General features: G+C 40.9%; 1 protein-coding gene across 3 annotated transcripts; it reads left to right on the top strand.

The window, feature by feature from the left end:
• The first annotated feature begins 3,609 nt into the window (after nt 1–3,609).
• ZDHHC13 (zinc finger DHHC-type containing 13) lies at nt 3,610–20,457 on the top strand. 3 transcript variants are annotated; one of them, XM_018083423.2, is made up of 17 exons: nt 3,610–3,626; nt 5,153–5,286; nt 5,800–5,922; nt 6,388–6,465; nt 6,938–7,082; nt 8,368–8,432; nt 8,993–9,155; nt 9,943–10,068; nt 10,414–10,547; nt 11,332–11,432; nt 13,796–13,920; nt 14,623–14,685; nt 15,067–15,160; nt 16,533–16,616; nt 17,991–18,148; nt 19,468–19,565; nt 20,253–20,457. In XM_018083423.2, the coding sequence occupies exons 2-17, from the start codon at nt 5,189–5,191 to the stop codon at nt 20,386–20,388; spliced, it is 1,791 nt and encodes a 596-aa protein (XP_017938912.1). In that variant the 5' UTR covers nt 3,610–3,626; nt 5,153–5,188; the 3' UTR covers nt 20,389–20,457. The 3 variants fall into 3 exon arrangements, with proteins under 3 accessions (XP_017938912.1, XP_017938911.1, XP_008929990.1); XM_018083422.1 differs by having other exon boundaries at nt 3,621–3,670; XM_008931742.3 differs by lacking the exon at nt 3,610–3,626 and adding an exon at nt 3,767–4,023.
• Nucleotides 20,458–20,875: the final 418 nt, after the last annotated feature.

Below are 20,875 nucleotides of genomic sequence, written 5' to 3'. Positions count from 1 at the left end.
AATCACCCCAAAAAATTACTCCAAACTGACCCAAATCTCCCCGGAAAATGACCAGAAACTGATAAAAAATCACCCAAAAAAATGACCCAAAACTCACCCAAATCTCCCCCCAAAATGATCAGAAACTGACCCAAATCTCCCCAAAAAATGGTCCAAAACTTACTTAAATCTCCTACAAAAAATGACCAGAAACTGACCCAAATCTCCCCCAAAAAATATCCAACACTCACCCAAATCTTCCCAAAAAAAGACCAGAAACTGACTCAAACCTACCCCCAAAAATGACCAGAAATTGACTCAAATCACCCAAAAAAATGACACAAAATTAACACAAATCACCCCAAAAAATGACCAGAAACTGACCCAAAATTGCCCCCCAAAATGGCCCAGAACTCACCCAAATCTCCCCAAAAAATGACCAGAAACTCACCCAAATCTTCCCCAAAAATGGCCAGAAATTCACCCAAATCTCCCCCAAAAATGACCAGAAAGTGACCCAAAATTACCCCAAAAAATGACCGAGAACTCACCTAAATCTCTCCAAACAATGACCAGAAACTGACCCAAAATTATCCCAAAAAATGGCCCAGAACTCACCCAAATCTCCCAAAAAAATGACCAGAAACTCACCCAAATCTTCCCCAAAAATGGCCAGAAATTCACACAAATCTCCCCAAAAAATGACCCCAAAACTCACCCAAATCTTCCCCAGAAATGACCAGAAACTCTCCCAAAATTTCCCCAAAAAATTACCCAGAACTCACCCAAATCTCCCCAAAAAATGACACAAAAGTCAGCCAAATCACTCCAAAACATGACCAGAAACTTACCCAAAATTACACCAAAAAATGACCCAAAACTCACCCAAATCACCCCAAAAAATGACCAGAAACTCAAACAAATCTCCTCAAAAAATGGCCAGAAACTCACCCAAAATTACCCCAAAAAATGACACAAAACCTGATCCAATTCACCCCAAAAATTGATCCAGAACTGACACAAAACTGGCCCAAATCACCCCAAAAACTAACTCCCAATTGGCCCAAAATCTGACCTAAAAATGAAAAAAAAAAAAACCAAAACTGACCCAAAATGATACAAAATCACCCCCAAAAATGACCAGAAACTGACCCCAAAACCCCAAAAACTGACACCAAGACTTACTCAAATCACTCCATCTGGAGTCTGGCAGTTCTCACTGAAGCTCTTGTAGGGCTGAAGGCTGGGAAGAAGTGAGGCTCTCAGAGGACTGGAACCTTGTGGAACTAGTGGAAGCTCTTGAAAGGTGCCCGCTCTCAGGGGAACGGAGGCCTGGGGAAGGAATGCAGGCTCTTGGAAGGTGGAAGCTCTCAGAGGAATGCAGGCTCTTGGAAGGAATGGAGGCTTTCAGAGGGATGAAGGCTCTCCTATGGCATGGTCTTCTTGTAAGGATGGAGTATCTCTTACGGAATCGAGTTCTTGGCAGGAATGAGGATATTGAAAAGACGGAGGCTTGCCGACGGATGAGGGCTCTTGGAAGGACAGAGGTTCTCCATGGGAGCTGGCTCTTGGAGGAATGGGGGCTCTTGGTGGAGCTGGACGAGCTGCAGCAGGGCAGGTGGCCTCGCTCCACCAACTCCTCCAGGTTCTCCCACAACGTCTGCCACACCTCAGAATCCAGTGGGAAAGACATCCCATTCCCAACCCACACCAACATGACCAAATCCTGCAGCTCCTGGGCCACTGCCATGCAGGAGGTGCAGCTGGGGCCACAGCCACAGGGGATGTACTCGGGGCTCAAATCAGAAACTGGCCTGGCCTGGCTCCCTGGGTTCTTCGGTGTCCCCAGCACCCGCTGTTGCCAGTGGCCGATGGCCAGCCAGACAGCTGCAGTGGCCAGCAGCAGGACAAACAAGGAGAGGAGGATGCTGCCATCGCTCATGGCTCCAACACGGCCCATCATGACCACACTGGGAGCCAGGGGGTGGTGGCACTTCTTGTGTAGTGATGTCAGTCCTGTGGGAGAGGACACCTGTGTCATAACATGGCCCTGCCTCACCCCAGTGCTCACCAGGGCTCCATGGGGGAGAAAGGGGCTCCCTGTGGGTACTCGAGGCCCCTCTGGAACAGACTGGATGGAACATTCTCGGCCAAGTAGGACACAGTCATGAGGAGGAGAAGGAGGATGTTGTCACTGCCTCGCTGGCAGAGCATGGGACACGGCTTGTCCCATGGGACACTGAAGAGTCCTTGAGGAGGCCAAGTGCTGCTCAGCAACAACCAAACCATCCAGCTGTTATCCCATCCTGAATCCAAACCCAGGGCTGTGCCAGCTACTATGAAGAAAGTATCCCACCAAAAAGCAATACAGCAGCCAGTTCTTCACCCAGCACACCCTGTACCTGCTCATCTCAAAGCTGGATGCCTTCTCCAAAAGGATTCTGTGAGGGACGTGATCAAAACTCCAACTAAAATCCTCAAAAAGAACATGCACTGCCTTCCCATAACACATAAGCCAGGTGACCTTATGGCAGACGGATTTTTTTCTTTCCAGCTGCTTTCCCAGAGATTCATCTTTCTCCATCACCTCCTGAAGGGCCAATTGCAGCAATGGATTCATCTCCCTCTCCCTCCAAACTGCTTCCCATCTAACAGATCCCTATGAGCATTCCTTTTCTGGTTTTTCCTACAAAGCCTTCACTAAATCTTGCAAAGATCTCACCATTCCACCCTCAGATTTTGCAGTAGCCAGCACCTCCATTTGTGCTGCCATGAGGACCAGGATGGGGTTTCTGACATCACATAGGTGTCCCCACCCACAGTTCTGTAACATCACAGAGGTGTCCCCACACACTGGTGGAACCAATTGTGGGTGGAACTGCAGGAGCTGGTGAAGCGAGGCCACCTGCCCTGCCACAGCTTGTCCAGTTCCTCCAGCTCCTCGGAGCCTCCATCCCTCTGGGAGGCTGCTCCCACCAAGAGTCCTCATCCCTTGGAGAGCCTCTGCCCTTCCAAGGAAATCATTCCATCAGAGATCCTCCATCCAGCCAAGAATCTCCCTCTGCTGGAGATCCTCCTTCTTTCTGAGAGCTTCCTTTCCCTTTAAAAGCCTGCATCTTTCCAGAAACCTCCCTTCCTATAAGAGCCTCCATCCTTCCAAAATCCTACAGTCCTCTGAGCATCTTACTTCTTCTGTAAGCATCTGTCTCTCTGGGAGCCTCAGTGAGACCTGCTGGACTCCGGACAAACAAGACCCTGTGGACAGGTCTCCCTGCTCCCTTGGAGCTGCGGGTATCAATAGCGGAACTTGCTCATCCTTGAAGATGCACATGGCCAGGTGTGGCAGTTTGAGCTACATTAGAAATCTAAAATCCAATTTTTAGGCAAAGCACCCAGGTGCCAGCCCAGGTCCAGTGGTGAGGTGCCAGAACAAGCCTGTGCCACTTTCTGCCTACTGCCCTGTGCTCCCAAAATAAGGATTTGGGGTTTTTTTCAGAGATGCATCTGCTTTTTCATTTTTCTTCCCTTTTTTGCGAGTTGCCGACCCTGAATGCCTATCCAAGCCTCTACCTGAAGGCTTGGCAGGAGCCACGATCCTTCCAGCCAGGACCCCACCCTCAGGGGATTGCGAGAGTCCTGAGTCCGACGTAAGCAGGAGGCTGAGCTGGGCGTTATAATTTTCCCTTTTCGGGTAACTGCTAATTCACTAAAGCCATCACACGTTTTCCCCAGGAGCGGGAGGTCCCCAGGTCCCCACAGACTGTCCTGTCCCTCTGCCCACACCCAGCGCCATCGAGAGCTGGTGATCACCGCCCCCGACGCAGGGGGGGGACTTCTCAGGGCAGAGGAGATGGAGTCGCTCTGAGGGCTACCAGGTCCCACATCACCCGGGAAGGTTGTGGATGTTTGACACCTGTGGGTGTTTTCCCAGGTTATCGCCGTTTATTTAGGGGGTGACTGCTCCCACTCACGGCTTGTCCCGTAATGGCGGCTCCTCCCTCATCCTGGTTGTCATGAGGGGACATCGGAGCTCGGCTGGGGGCTGTAAGTATGACTTCCAAATGGCCCTGAATCCTTGAGGGAACCATGCCAGCAAAGTGGTGGCACTACTCCTTTCAAGGAGTTATAGAGAGCGAGAAGGTCTTTCCTCCAGGCTGAGCCCCCCCAGCTCCCTAAGCCGCTCCTCATCAGAATCGCGCTCCAGACCCTTCCCCAGGGGATCCCTTCCAGCTGCTGAGGCACAACTGCCGCAGTTTCGCCGGCAGAAAAGGCTTCTTGTCCCCGACCTTGGGGGGTATACTGTGCGAAACTGAAAGAGTTTTTCCGTGTGGCTGCCCTGTAAAAGGGGAAGGAACCATTTTTCAGGCACAACCGAAGAAAGCTGGAAGCCGCTGATCTGCCCGCGCGAGCGGCGGCTCGTCAGAGACAGTTCCCCGCACAGCCGGGAACGTCAGGGGCAGCTTCCCCGCCATTCCCTGCACGGCCGGGGGGGTCAGACTCGAGTCTCCCGCACTCGCCCGCACGGCGCCGGTCCCGCCCCGCCCGGGCCGTGTGTGCCCGGCGCGGGCCCCGCCCCGGAGCCGTCCCAGGAACGGCGGGAGCAGAAGCTGCGGCGGGCGCGGGGATGGCGGCAGCGGGCCGGCGGTGGGCGGGAGAGCCGGGACAGTGCCAGAGCCGGGGAGCTTGGGAGCCCGGGGACAGTGCCGGGCGGGACGGGAGCCGGGGACAGTGCCGGGCCGGGAGCGGGGAGCCCAGGGGACAGTGCCGGGCGGAGAAGGGGGAGCCCGGGGACAGTGGGGACAGTGCCGGGCGGGAGCGGGGAGCCCGGACGTGCCAGGCCGGGGCGGGGTGGAGGGCCGGCGCTGCCCGGGCGGTGGGTGCGGAGCGCGGCCGCCGAGGGCCGGAGGCGGACGGCCGTGCGGTCCCCGCGGGGCTGCCGGGGGGTGTCTGGCGAGGGCTCCCGGCAACAAGCGGCCCGTGTCCTGCCCTGCCTGTGCCTCTTCTGTTCCATCGCATGTGGTTTCAGGCTGTGTGGGTGGCGCTGTGGCTCCCGAGCGCGTTTAAAGCCTTTCCTAAGGCCGTGGACTGTGATTTCTGGTGTGGCAGAACTGCTGTGTATGTGGTGTAGAACCCATAAATAATAATGGCTGATAAATACTTTGTTAACTGACAGTGTAAAGGCCATTGCCATGGACCTCATCGACCTCACATGCACAACAATCACAGCACCCACGGGGATAAAGGTTTACCAGGACCATATCCCATTGTTGAAGACCCCAGCACCTGTGATATTGTCAAGGCTACACAGTAAGTACACATTCTGAGTGTGCCAAGTGGTGAAATAGATGGGAGTGTCCTCAAATGTGAGCCAGTCTGGATATTCTTACAGAGGAAACATTTTCAGTTTCATTTTCTCCCTGTAGTGGAAGAAGTTTTAATCATGCTCTGGGGCACATGGTCTGACTCTTGGGGATGCTCCTTGTGTAGGGCTAAGAGCTGGACTCGATGATCCTTGTGGGTCCCTTCCAACTCGACATATTCTGTGATTCTGTGAAGGAAGATCATTTACAGCTACTGTTGTAAATGTTTTCATCATAAACAAAGGTATTTCATTTCAAGCAAGTTTGTTAAGTAGAAGGTTTGTTAAGAGCCCAGCTCTTTTTGCAAGACTTCCATTGATTGCAATGTGGAATTTGCACAAGTAGGAACTGCTGGGTGATGCTCACAGAGATTTATTCTTTCTTTAGTATGTGGCTGTCTCCAAACTGGAGGATATTTAACAAATGGTAAATAAATTGATGGGTTTTTTTCTCATTCAAGATATGGAATGCTAGAGCGATGCAGAGAACTGGTAGAAGCAGGATATGATGTTCGACAACCAGACAAAGAAAATGTGACTCTTCTTCACTGGGCAGCAATAAACAACAGACAGGAGCTGGTTAAGTAAGTTCAAGAGTCCCTGTGAAAGTAACACAAGTATTCTGCCACTGTTACTTATAATCTCTTTGTTGCTTTTGTACTTGAAAACAAAGGAACCTGCTGCTTGAGAAGAAAAGCATGAAATTCAAACTTTAACCCAATAACCTTTGTGGAAATGTCGCTGCAATGTGAAGATAGCCTGGTTTCTTTATATGTGAAATCATGTAGTACATGAAATCATTTTCCTGGGTTTGGTTTGTTTAACAAACATGACAGCTGATTTTATAAGCACCTTGCTAATGACTGTATTTTTTCTCAAACATTTTCTTGAAAAGTGTCCTTTACCGTAAAAACTTTTGTCGATTTTCTTCTCTAGTGATTTTTTTTTTATTGTAAGCTAGTGCCACATTATTAGAGCTAATGTTATCATTAGTATATATTTATTATATCTTATTATGTTCTTAATCTTATTGTGTTGTTATTACACAGATATTATATTTCCAAAGGTGCGATAGTGGATCAGCTGGGTGGAGATTTGAATTCTACTCCCCTTCACTGGGCCATTAGGTATGTTGCTTGCAAGTGTAAATCTGTTAATATTAAAAGCTATAGTAGCATTTTGTGTGGTACAAAGAACAAAGCACTGCTTGTCTGGAGAAAACATAACCTTAAATGATTATTCTGGGATAACTCCTCTGAGTGCCAGTTCTCACATTGGAAGATCAGTGCTTTCTTCTGGACTATCAGTCTTCTGCCAGAGTTGGATGCTTGGATGACTGCTTACAGGAGAGATTACTGTAGAATAACCACTGTATTCTAAATTAACAGTTTGCCCTAGGCTGATTTATTAAGGTGTATATTTAATATAAATTTCCTGATACAAACTTGTAGCTTAAGTATTTTCCTGAATAAAAGCATGAGAATCTGAAAGAAAATTGGTTTTTTGTGGGGTCTCTGTGAGAATGATTAGGGCAATGCTTTCATTAAAATACCCATTTTTTTCATCATCTCTATAGTTTCATTTCATATATCGTTGTAGACAAGGACACCTACCCATGGTCATATTATTGTTGAAATGTGGAGCGGATCCCAGTCTTATTGATGGGGAAGGATTCAGTAGCATTCATTTAGCAGTGCTCTTCCAACACATGCCCATCATAGCTTACCTCATATCAAAAGGCCAGGTATGTTGGTGATGTCCCAGTTGTTGTGTTCTACTTGTGAGTAGCTGTCTGTGTGTAGGATACCTTTCAGAATTAGCTGGTTTGTTTTCTACATGAAAAGCAGGTGTTTTATAACTTTTTTCTGTGTTATAAGTTCAGATAAACTTAGATTTTTTTAATATATATTTAAAAAACTTTTTTTTAATAGTCCTCCTTGTTCCTGTCATCCCCACATGTCCAGATTCACCTACATTTCAGAGTATTTAAAGAGCATTGCTAAGGCTATGCAGATTTGTGGTGCTGTGTAAATGACAACTGGCATTTACACATGAGAACAAAAGAACTAAACATTTAAACCTGAGAACAAAAAGTATATGATGGATATACGTCATGAAGTATTTATGATTTGATTACAGTGTGGTAACTAGTCATCCATGGAATTGTCCATCAATTGAAGTATGCAGAATAGATCATCAGACTAGGTCTGAATTTTTATTAATTTCTGTGTTTTCTTTAATTTTATATTGTATCCATGGTAGTTGATATCTCCCAACTTACATCTGAAATAATCAGAATTAATGACAAGTGTAACAGTTTTCTAATAAAAATGAGAGAAGAGTTCTTATATGATCAAGACTGTTTCTTAGAAACATTGAGTGTTAGGATTTAAAGATTTTCTAAGTTTATTTTCTTTCTTATAGAGTTCTCTTTGGTAGAATAAATGCCTTCTGGAGTGTAGGTATAGTGATGTGTATCACAGACTTAATAAAGCTGTTAGTTCACCTATCTTCAGCTGAAAAAATCCGAGTATTTAATAATTTCTTTTAAGTAAATCTGTTCTAATGTAATGATAGGTGGAAGCAGGGAACAAGGAAACCTTCATTGTTAAGAAGGAAGAAAATTAGGTAATACAAGTGAAGTGTTTATGTTTTGAGATACGTAACCAACCAATCTTTTCTTGTTTTAATAAACCTGTTTTATGTACTTGGACATTCTGTTATGTATTCTGTTTACACAAGGAAGATGGTTAACATGATTCACTTGGAAATATCCTTTGTGGAGACTCTCCCTTAAAAGTGTCCTTAGCAGAAACTCAGAATATTCTGGAAGGAACGACATGCAAGACTTGTAGAGGGAAGAAAAATGTTTAAAGAAGTGTTGGCTTCTTGGCTTATGTAATTTGGTTTCTTTCCATTTTCTTTTCATTCGTGAAGCTAAACCAGTTGTATAGCTCCAAATCTGACCACCTCACTGTTTCCTGAAATTACTGATAATCACTTGCTTGTTGTTTTTTTCTTATTCTTAGAACATAGACACAACAGACTTCAATGGACAAACACCTTTAATGTTAACAGCACAAAAAGCCATTGGGTAAGTAGTGAATAACTGAGAAGGGTCTATTTTATTGTACCCAAGAAGCAGCGAGGCGAATTTTTTCTTACGGTTCTTTTTTTCAACTGGCATTCCTTTCACTGTCATTTGTACTAAAATATCCAGTATTTCAGAGATCAGGAGTTAGGAAGTAGCTCGTTGGATATAGCAAAGTCAAAAGAATTTCCAGAAGAAGTTTAGGTTTGTGGCTGAATCATCTGCAGCCGTACTGTGCTTTCCCCAAAATGAAAATAAATGGTGAAATGCATTTAGAACAAATTAAATGTGGAGATATAAGCTTACACATGGCGTTGTAGAAGATACAATCTGTGTTATAGACCTCATATTTGTTAAAAAGGTAAAATTACATAATCTGGAGAAAAACCTTCAAGGTGGGTCCTGAATTCTAAACTTGGAACTCTTGTTGATGAACTTGTTCTGAGACGAGGTGTTGCATATCTCCTGTTGGTTTACTGATTTTTTTATAGGGCGTTCAAAAGTTTCATTTCCAGCTTAGATTCTCTTCTGTTCGTTAACTGTTATACTTTATTTTCATCTAGACCGGAACCCACGAGGTTTCTCTTAAAGTTTAACCCCTCTCTCAATGCTGTAGACAATGTTCAAAAGAATACTGCACTGCACTGGGCAATATCATCGGGAAATATCAGTGCAGTGGATCTGTTGCTGGAAGCTGGTGCCAGCCTCGACATAAAAAATGTCAAGGTATAATTTCTTTCATGATGTTTCATCCCATGTGGCATAAATGTGTAAAATAAATGTAAAGAAAAATCTGAGCCCTCTTCACATTGGATGTCAGCTGCAGCAGGAGGTGACTAAGAGCAGATGTTCTTAGACTTCGCGGAAAGGACTTAGCGCCTTCCTTGAGGTGTGACTCAAAGAATGCAGGGGTTCTTTGCAACATTTCTTTAATGAGCAGCCAAGCCTTGTGTTCCCTCAGCATCCTTTCATTTTCTTGGGGGTTTGTTTCGTTTCTTCATTTCTTGATTTGGCTGCTTTCTACTTCAGAACGTTGTCATGGAGACTGATGACCTTTGGCAGATTTTAAAAAGTAGCAGTTCCTTAGTGTCCAGTCAGACTCACAAAGACTTCAAAATACATGTGGAAGCTAGTGTTTGGCAATGCCTGAGTTGGTCACATATGAAAGTCTTCCTCTTAATATTTGTAAAAACTGATAGTGAGAAGTATAAATGTTGAAAGTATCAATTCTCATGACTATGTAAATATGTTACTGGAGGCAGTCCAGCAGATAACTCAAATGGGTGCAATCTGTTTGCCAGTGTCAGTTTTCAGAATTGCAAAGCACTGAATTAAGCATATTAAAACCCTGAGTTTAGCTTACTTTACCTTAAAGAATAAGAGGGGGGAGGTGGGACTGGGAAGTAACTGCCCAGTTATTCTTGTTTTAACTATATTAATTTCTTGCTTCTGTTAAAAAGGAAAGTATTTATGTGTTAAGTGCATAAATAAATAACTTCTTCTGTTCTTAAAGGGAGAGACACCGCTTGACCTTGCTTATCAAAGTCAGAATCACTTCATGGTTTATATGATGAAAGAGGAAGGAAGAATGAGAAGCAGGAAAAATAACAGGTTGCTGAAAATAGTAGAGAAATATGAGGTAATTTCCCAAGTGATAACTAATGGAAATAAAACTACAACATGCTGTGTTTAGAGTGATATGCAAATTAACTCTATTCTAACAAACGACTTTTGAGATTTCTGAAATTGGATGCACAAAAAATATTCTTTAAAAGCACATAGCAGTGTTTCGAGTGGGGTTTTTTTGTGTCATTCCTCCTCCTCTGCTTTTGATGTGTCACCTTGTCTTCTCTATCTTGAGTCTTTCAGCATCTGTTATTACATGAAGTGAACACTTTTAAGTAAGTCTGATTGAATACTTTAACAATAATACAATAACAATAAAACAATAACTTGAATATTTTCACAATAATAATTTTAACAGCTCTTCCTGATGTTGGCATCTTCCTTGACCTTCATGTGGGCCATAGGATACGTCGTGAACTTAAGTTCTGATTCTTGGCTTTTGAAAGGATGTTTGCTTCTCTGCCTGCTTTTTGGAATGACACTGTTTGTCAGGTTTGTGGCTTTTTTCTCTCTGTATGTGTATTTAATTGTCAGAGACATGATATATTTTCAAAGTTTAGTTTCACATAGCTTAGAAGATACGTCCCGAAAAATGGTTGCAGAGTGTGTGAAGAATCTAAATATATGTACTTTTTAGAATGAATGACCATAGAAATTGAATGTCTTTAGGTGTACACAGTAGTAGTTTCCTGTCACGGAAAGATTAAAAAACCCCAAACAGTCTGTTAGCTAATTTTAATGTTAAAGAGTGTTATTGATGGTTTGCATCTGGCAGACACTGAGATGTCTATTCACAGTGCTCAGAAATGTGTTTTATCACAACCTTTTCCTGCTATATTTTGGCAGAGAATAGGTTTTAGTGAGCCATTCCCTCTCCTTCTGCCTCCCCAGAGCTCCCAGTGTTATCCTGAGCTGGTTTGTACTTTTCCTGCTTTCTCCAACAGTTCCTGCAACAGTCAGTATTCATTGATGTGGCAAAGCTGTCTGTGTGCAAATGGACAGAGACTGTACTTCTCCCCCAGTGCTACAACACTTCTCATATATAATATTAGGCTGGAAGAGAGCACTTAGTAGGTCTGGTTTTGCGTTGATACCCCCCTGTCCGTCTGGATAAAGAATCCTTTTGAGTGACAGTTCTTGATTGCTTTGAGAGACTTGAAATATACCACGTGCGTGAAGTTTTTACAATAACAAACCAGATGATTTATATTCTATGGACTTGTGTTTTAAATATATTTTGAAAAATATTATTTTTTTTATTTTAATATTCTTTCAGGCAACTCGTGGGGCTCAAGAATCTAAGGTATCTTCCCACAGCATTTCTGCTAAGTTCAGTTTTTTGGATGTCCATGACCTGGTTTTTCTGGTTCCTGCCCGATATCCTTTATTCTGAGGAAATGCAATAGAACTGTCCCTGTAGTTCCTTGTAAATCTAAACCTGGTCATGCAAACTAATGAGCAGTTCCAGATAATTCCACGTGACTGTTAATGTCTGGTAAGATTGGTTTACTTCCATTGGAGAGGGACAGAGTAACTTTGACTTTAATTTAAAGTTATATATGGATTAAGAATGTGTACCTTCTTTTGTCTTTAGCAGATTTTTGGGTTTTTTATAATCTGAACTATTTCATATGTTATTGGAAAATCAAAATGAAGATGTCAGTTATAAATCCAGTTGTTTCTGTTAGCATCTCCATGTGACTTCTTAATCTTCCTCAGTGAGCCTCTCATACAGTATGTATTTTGGCATGTGGTATAACTGGATAACACATGCATTAATAATAATTTTAAAAGCAACTGGTCTTTCTAAAATGACAAGGATTTGACAGTGGTGTTCATGCTTCTGCCTTTAAAAACAACACCCTCCACACACCCCCCCAAAAAGGATCAAATTTCTTTGTGTTCCTGTAAAATAGGTCATCCAGTCTCCTGTTTGTCTTTATTCACTCTGAATCCTTAGTATACAGTGGATTCATTTCTACCTCTCATTTGCTTTCTCTGAAGAGGCTTTTCACTGTTGAGTACAAAAACATTTTAGTAGTTTGCACTCTTTTCAGTGCCTTGCTCTTTTGTTACACGGGGGGCATGTACTTATTGGTAAAGTTTTGTGGGAAGGCATTTAGGAAGATACTTAGAACTGTAAATAATGTTTTACTAAACCAGCTATAATATATTGCTACACAGTTTTAATTAATTTTTAGTTCAGCCTTTAAATGGCATTTTCTTTTGTACTGTTCCCAGTTAAGATGTCCATAATAGAATTACCAGGATTAACTTCGATGAACTGATCAAGTATATTCCTGCTGGGGATACACACATGGTTGTCTAAATGAAAATTGTGTTACTCAGTGCTCTGTTGTGAAGTTTTAAGGTTTTCTTGGTGTCATCTAAATGAAAAGGGGAAAAAAATAATTCCAGTGATAGGGATTTGAGTCAGGCACTTTGCTGAAGATAGTAAGCACAGCAGTGTCCTTGAAGGTCTAACCATGGCTTGGTGAGGTGGGTCAGTGGACAGTTTTCCATTTCACTATCCAACCCTTTTTCTTGTTAATGTGTTTTCCTTCTGAAACTGGTCACAGATCTGAGTATTATAAACGTTTTCAGGATTTTAGTTACCTGTATTTGTCTGTCAAACTGTTCCTCTGGACTGAATGAAAATCCAGAATTTCAATCAGCTCCAAAAAACCAATAGCAATGCAAATAGACCCGCAGTATCCACAAGAAATGTGCCATCATTTGACTTCTGCAACTGCACCCTGCATTGTAACAAGCAGCTGGTAATATATGGTGCCAATATTTCATAATTTATCGTCTTGATTTTAATTAGAACTGTTTGCAGTGGCATTAGTTCATAAGACAAAGCAACCTGGAGGTTGCAGCGCTGGATTTTTAAGGGCTATTTGCAGTACAGTTTGTAGAGTGACAGGGGTCACTGGAGATGCTTTTCAGGCTTGGGCTCTCTGCCTGCTCCTTGGGAGCATCAGGGACTGTTCTTAGCAGCCCGAGCTCTCAAGCTGGGTGCATGAATTTAATTGGTAAGAAACTTGTCCCACTCCACGTTCCCCTGTTGCTGTATAGAGACAGTTAATCTTGGCATGTTTTTCTCCCCCTTTTGCCTGATGGTTGTAGTCCATAGAATAAAAGTTATGTTCCTAATGTCCTTCAGAAGTATTTAGCAGTGTGTGCTTGGGTTTTTTTGAGTGACAAAAATAGTTTCAGGATGGCTTTATTACATTCTTCTGACTGAGTATATTTAACTGCTTTTGGCTGAAATGAACAGGAGAAGGTAAGACTGAGTGTTTGATGACTTAGGGGTGTGTGCAGCAGTCAAACAAATCTCAAAGCTGCTGGAAGCTTTATAACTCTGCATGTCTGACTAGTTGTTTAAATAAAATAGAGAAGCTTCGGAGGGAAAAAAATCAAATTCATTTTGTATCTGTTGAACATTGAAAGGCAAAAGTCTGCACTCTGGTAGGGAGGATGACAGGGAGCCATATTGTGATTTAAATTTATACAGTTGTAAAAATCTTCTCCAGCACTCAAACTGGACAGATACTCAACTTCTCTGATATGATGGCCTCTGAAGGACAGAGAAGATCCAGCTATAAGGGTGAAGATAATTTTTTTCTTTTTTGCGTGTTGCTTGTAAAATAACATAAACTAATTTTAGAATATTTTGTTTGTTTGACAAAGAGTGGTGATACGTGGTATAAGAATATATTCCTTAACCTGACAATTACATATAACAAATATAATTCTTGAAATCACTGTCATGTTCAGCATGATGGGTCTTCTTTATTATTTCTATAAAACTTGGAGTACTGATCCTGGATATATAAAGACTTCAGAAGAAGAAAGAAAAGAGGTAGGTGATTTTGGCAAATGGAAGGGCTGTAACCTGGTGCAGTATGTATGGTTGATTTGTTTGGCATTATGTGCAGCTTTGGTAAACTTGAGAGCAGTGCAATATTCTTCCTTTAAGAGTTTTTAGCGAGATAATTTCTCCTCCTACTGCTTGTTTCCTTATCTTCATCATCCTGCTACGATTTCTGTGCCTCTATCTTTTTTCATTGAAGTATGAGCTTGGCCAAACATCTTACAGACCTACTGATGTTATCTGTGATATAAATTCACGTAGAACTTCACTTAAAAATGGAAATTCTGTGTGGTTTCTGCTCCAGTTGTTTGTGGTTAAAAAGAGAGATGAGCATGGAGAACTGTAGGAGAGCAGTGTGAATAAGTCATACCTCTCCTCATCTCCCTGAAGTCTGGCTGACTGTATGAGAGTTGTCTTATATGTAAACACCATCTCACTTTAAAGAATATTTAATTCACATTATTTATTAATTTTGGCAACATAGAGATACTTTTCTGTGTAATCTTGTATTGGTGAAGCTGCATTAATTTTTACTGGTTTGTGTTTTCTTGTGGACCTTTTTAAATAGGAAGTTCTGTCAGTGCTTGGCACTCAAAATACTTAAAAATGGCAAAAGTCACAATGTAAAAAGCTTCACAGCACCTATGAAAATGTGATCCAAATGCAAGCCCAAAATACTTTGTCTTTCAGAACATTGTAGGTCTTGCAGAAGCAGGTTGCTTGGACTTCAGAACATTCTGCACATCGTGTCTCGTAAGTGGGCCTTTGGTATTTTTTTTTTGTGAACCTGCATTATACTCAGTGCTGCTGTAAAAAGCATTTTCCTCTCTGATTGTCATTTGAATGTTACACGAGGCTTTTTTTCTGTATTGTTTGGATTTCTTTATATCTTTTACAGTGACAAGAGATGATATGAGATGATTGGGCTGTAATCTTAAAAAAAAAAACCCACAACTATTTCCATCTCTTTTTTAATGTAAATTTAAGATGTATGGCTCTCATCTATGTTCTGTTGTGAGGTCTGTTACACAGTAATTGTGCAAAATGTGCCCAACCTATAAGATGATGCTTTAAACTTTGAGCAAAACAGATGCTTCTGCTATGAGTGTATTCTTTTCCTTCATCCTCAACTAGGTAAGGAAGCCTTTGAGATCTGTGCATTGCCTTGCTTGCCAAGCATGTGTAGCCAGATACGACCAGCATTCTCTGTGGACTGGCCAGTGCATAGGTGAGAGTGTGTGTTTTATCAAATTTGCAAATGCCACATGTTTTAAAAGTTGCAGAAGTAACATTTATCTCCTTAAAGAGAGAGAGCTCACATGACACAAGAATATGCAGTTGATACTGAAGGGCTCTGGTAGGTGCCAGAGGGAAATTAGTTAGATGAGAGAAAGTCTATTAAAGGGATAGAGTAGTCACCATAAGAATAAAAACCACAAAGTCTGGAACTCTTTCTTTTGAAAGAAGAAGGAACAGGGGATATGATTGAGATGTTAAGAAAGAAAGAGAAAAAATATGAAGATGGTGGCTAAAGTGAATGCAGAACTCTTACTCAACAAGCACATCATACTAAAACTAGGGATTTAAAATTAGTCCTGTCTTTACATGGCAGGCAGTGAAATTTTGGAGCTTGCTACTGTAAGGGTTTGCAGATACAGACAGAGTCAGGAGGTTCAGAAAGGGGTTAGACTGACTTTTTGGACAATGTGTGCAAAAGTAGATACTGAAAGAACTAGCCAAGTGTGCGCACACTGACTGTGGATGAGGAGGGTGAACTCCAGAAATTGGCCAGGCTTGGGTGTCCTCCCAACCTTCCATTGCCTCCTTCACTGTTAGAGACAGTTGTGAGAGGAGCAGCTGGACCCCTGAGATAACCCAGCAGGGCGTTATTCGTGCTCTTGTGTTCTTTCCTCTTGCCCTCTTTCTTCCTTCCTGGCTCATTACTGGTGATGCTCAAGATATTAAGGTCAGACCTTTTCATCTGTAACAATATATTTTTAGCTTTTTTTTTTCTTTTTAGTAGCTTTTTTTGGTAATATTAAATCCTTGGAAATATTTTTATGGTGTTTGCCATTTACAAGGTGGTAGGACATCCTTCTGATGCATTGTCTGGAGGCTCTGAGCAATATGATTGTAATTTAAATAAAGATATTTTTATATCTTCATGTAACAGTTTCTCTGACAGAGGTCTGGGGTGGTTTTGTGTATGTTTGCAATTTTGAAGCACACGAGGTCAAACAATCAAATTGAATAGACTTTTCAGCAATATGAGACAATTTTACTGTGCATGGAGGAGAGTTGTGGTTGCATAATTAATCCTCATCTAGCTAAAACAACTGAAGGCATGCTCTGAAGAAGACACAAATCCTGGTTGACTTTATCAAAACTAATTCTATTGTATAAATTGGAGTGGCTTACAGGAGAAAGTTGAGAGAGAGATCAGCCTTGTCAAGCTCTCTTGTGGATGGCAGAGGTAATAACAAGAAATGGTTTTGACTTACTTTTTATTCCTATTTAACTTCAGGGGAAATGCAAATACTGCTGAATTTTGAATTGTCAAACTTTTTTTTTTTTTATTTTTTTCCTTGCCTTAATTTCAGGTATTGGGAACCATTGTTATTACCTGTTGTTCCTGACTTTCCTAACAATGACAGGTGTCTGGCTGCTCTATGGAACTCTTCTGTGTATGTATCCATGAATTTATTTTACTTTACTTTTCAAGTACAGGTGTGTCTGGTCTTTATTTTTCAGCATTTTGTTTCCAGCAAGTGTAACTGTACCTGCACAAGTGATGCCATATTTCAGCAGTGGCATTATTGTGTAAATAAGTGACAATACATCATGTCTGAGTCTTTGCTCAAATATCATAGTTCTTGCTCAACACAAACATAATAAGATACAACTCTAGTGGGATGTCCATTGGAAAATGAAATAGCAGGAAGAATTTTTGTTAGAGGTGAAATAGAGAAACCATGTGGAGGAAGGTTACAGGTTCTAAGCTGGATGCCCTTTACTGTAATAGAAAATAAGTTTGTAAATACATTATTACAAAAGCTTTATTGATTTTGTTATTTGGAAATATCTGTATTGAATACCTGGAAGCATTTCTTTTTGGTTTTAATGTAGTCATAACTTTGAAGAGAAGAGAACTGTATATCTCATTAACAGATCTGAACTGTTACTTTTAAAAATTAGGAAATTTCTTAGAGGGGAGAGGAGAAACATTAAAATGTAATTCCTGAGGGTGAATTACCACAGCACTAACCTTTTAAATAAAAAAGCAGAGGGAGTTAATTTTATTTCATAGTGCTTCACATTATGTTGATATGAGGCAATATTCAACATAGAGTGCAATGAACCAGCCATGGCAGTGGAGGACACAGGTCACTTGTGTGAACATGAGTTAGTGTTCCTGTGTTTGGGTGGGGATCTTGTGTATGAAAAAAGCATGTTATTTTCTCCATTTCCTGTATGTGAAGGAATGTGGGAAGAAAACCTCTTTATTGCTCTACTGATACAGAGAAGAAAAAAAAAGGTACTTTCCTTGTAGTTTGGGGGTTTTTCTAATACATTAAATATGTATGTGTTAGACTTAATTAGCTTGTAAGAAATTTGCAGGAATTGGACATCCCAGTTTACGTCTGTTTGATAGTGGTAGAATACTGCTTTCTTGGAATTGTCACCATCAAGTCTCCTTTTGTTGATGATGGTGTTTAAGAGAAATGATAAATTCTTGTCCTAAAAGTTACAGATAAGCACGAAGCAAAATTCCAGAAGTCTTGACAATGGGAGATTATGACACTTCAGTATAATGTAAAAAGTGCTTAGGCAGTGCCTTGAATGTTCTTTGTGTGGATTATGAACTCAGAATGTGAAGATTATGCAGCCAGAATAACAAGCAGTCATGTAGCTATGTGGGTGCTTTTAAGTGGGAATGGGATACATTAAACACGGTATTTCTAGAGCCCGTTGCTATGTAATATTCATTTTGTGCAAATAGTCCTTGTTCAGTTCTTAAGGGCTTAAAAACACAATTAACTGGTTGTATGTCTTCTCAGATTGGTCCAACCATTGTCCAACAAGTTACCACCAGGATGGAGCATGGACATACTTCACACAGGTCATGTACTGCTCTCCCTGGGTTTCCTACATCTCTGCAGTTGCCTGTTTCCACACTGTTTGGGCCTCCTTGTGGCTCACTGTTCAGCTTTATCAGGTACTATTTTCCCTCAGTTTATGCTCAGAACTTTTCCCCGGATGATTTACTCCCATGAAAACCTTGTGTCTGCTTTCCTTGCCTGGCTTCTGTCACAGCAAGGAGCTTCTCTTAAATCTCAGGGCAGTACTTCAATGCACCCTGTTAAAAGCAGGATCACAGTCTGCAGATCATTCCTACAGCTGAGTTCTGGGTTTACTGCTCATCAGAAATTCCAAACCTATAAAAAGTATTTAAAGAAAACAAATGTATTTGACAAATAGAACTGGTATTAGTGCCCCAAAAATGACACAAAAGTTCAATAGCACAATTAGTCCTGAGTTTAAAATTCAGTGCCAGAGCTCAACAGTGTGTCACTAGACACATTGCAACAATAAAAGTACATAACCTGGATTTTATCTTGTCAAATTTCTTGTTTATGTTTTTCTCAGAGAGAGCTTGGCTATGCAAAGAAAGAAAAGCTGTCCTAAAACATCTGGGAAACAGCTCATTTAGCAGCTTTTAGGAAAGATGTCACTGAAATATGTGTTAAGCACACTGAGCTAAAGACTTGTCTTACATCTTGTTTAATAAAAAAAAAACCAACTCCACAATTGAAATGTGTACTGCTAGATTCCTGCAGTATCCAAATCACTGAGATATTGTGCTAGGGGAAAAAAACCAGGATCTAGGATTAGAGTTTACAGTTAACTACTGTGTTTCCTACACAGTCATTTCTAAATGTACTGCTTTGTGATATTTAGTGTGTCATTTGGTGAAGGACCCTTGCAGCCATTTATGAGGGTTTATAAGATTCGTGTTGATTAAAAAATTTAAAAATGGAATAGGTAAGGAAAAATGCAGAAAAGAAATCTAAGTTCATTGTTGAAACTCAGTGAAAGAAAACACAGAGTCAAGAAAAGGGAAAAGTTATTGTTGAATCTCTAATATGCACTTCTTTTTTACTCAAGTATTTTGACCTTTTTTCAGGGGATCTTTTTCTGCCTTTTGTGTGGTAGAATATAGACAAAATCTGAGGAGATTGGTACCTAGCTGTGATGGATCTTAGACTTCTGCAGGCATGTGTGGAAGTGCAGTCTTTATAGACAGCCCAATTAAGCTTGCCTTGTCAGTGGAAGCATTCATGTTACAGCTTGCTGGGCTCTGTTTTAGCCTAAGTGACATTTAAAAACATACTTCTCAGTCATCAGTTATAGCAGAGGTTAGTTATTAGTTAGATATGGCCAACCTCCTTTCTCATTAGTATCTTTTTGCATCACCAGAATTTTGATTTGTGGTGTTCATGTTGTAACCATTACTTACATTTTCCTTTCACTAAGATTGCATTCTTGGGGCTGACCTCTCATGAAAGAATGAATCTCCTGATACAGAGAAAATCTTCTAAGCATCCTGTTTCACTCAGGAGAACTCCATACAAGTGGGTATTGATTAACAGAGTATTTTAAGTGATTTGCTTCACTGCTTTATAAAGGCAAAAATATGATGTGCTGGTCATGCCTGTTAAGAGTTGTGCTAAGAGGAGGAAGTGGACTTTGTTTTCCTTACTGAGAACTTCCTTTTCTCTAGGAAACAAACAACCAGCACAAGACCTGTGGGTTTTTTTGTGCATGACTGTGTGCACAGGAAAAAGATGTGCCAAAATCAGTCCATAGCACTAATCAGTAGACACTATTTTGGAGTGAGGGAGAGCTGTCCTTTAATTTGTTCATCAGTCTCTCTGTCTGTTGTGTAGGATCAGAAAGAGAACTAAGACATGAACTGGCCCCTTTACAACTTCTCTTGTAGTATTTAGAGAAATTGGTACCAAGGTTTCCCTGTTTCTTTGTTTCCTTATGTGTTAACAGATGGGATCTTACTAAGGACTAACTTTTAAACAGTTGAGTTCAACTTCATCTACTCTCATTTGTTAACGTAAAACAGGGTGTAAAAGTTCAGCAAAGGAATAATGCTCTATAGAGAACTGTTTAATTAAAAAAACCCAACTCCACAATTTTAAAACTGACAAGTTTATATCTGAAGTACTGTCTTGTGGTGAATGTGTAGTTTTGATGCTTGCAGTCTTCTTTTTTTTAGGTTTATTAATGCATATTTTTCTCCTTTTCAGTCTTGGATGCTTCCAGAATCTTGCAGACTTTTTTCAGTGCAGTTGCTTTGGTGTGTTCAAACCCAACATAATTGACTGGACCAAGCAATACAATGTTTTTCATCTGGTAAAGGAGAAAAATGTTCATTCTGTGTGAAGTTTTGCTTAATTTCTAAAATGGTTGAGCTGAAAGCTAAATAAAACTGTATATTTTGTTAATTTTTCCAAATTCTTCTGAAGTTGCTTGGTTTTATTATTGTTTCAAATCTTAAACTTCATCTTGCATAAGCTACAGCAGGTTTGTATATGGAACAGTCATTGTGTGTCTGTGTGTATATGTAGCTTGAGCTGAAACTATTTAAAATTTTATGTGATGAGAGGACACTAAGAATATATTTTTTAATAGTAAGTTTTTAGGGCAGGCAGAATTTCAAAACCACATTGGTACCCTCTGCTTTATCCTTGCAGATAAGAAGACAATTACATTTGAAAATTAAAGTGAATGTTCGTATTTTAAAACTTCATGTTATGGTTATATTGTAATTTTGTTTCTTATGCTGTGAAAACCTCCATTAAGTCTTTGTATTTGAAAGGTTTACATGTAATAAAATAGAGCTTTCATACTTCTAAGTGTATTTTTGCAG

The sequence above is a fragment of the Manacus vitellinus genome, unplaced genomic scaffold (assembly GCF_001715985.3).
Source record: "Manacus vitellinus isolate BGI_N305 unplaced genomic scaffold, ASM171598v3 scaffold_63_pilon, whole genome shotgun sequence".
NCBI classification, from domain to species: Eukaryota; Metazoa; Chordata; class Aves; order Passeriformes; family Pipridae; genus Manacus; species Manacus vitellinus.
Note: the sequence above shows the minus strand (reverse complement) of the source record. Positions and strands in the feature narration are given on the sequence as shown.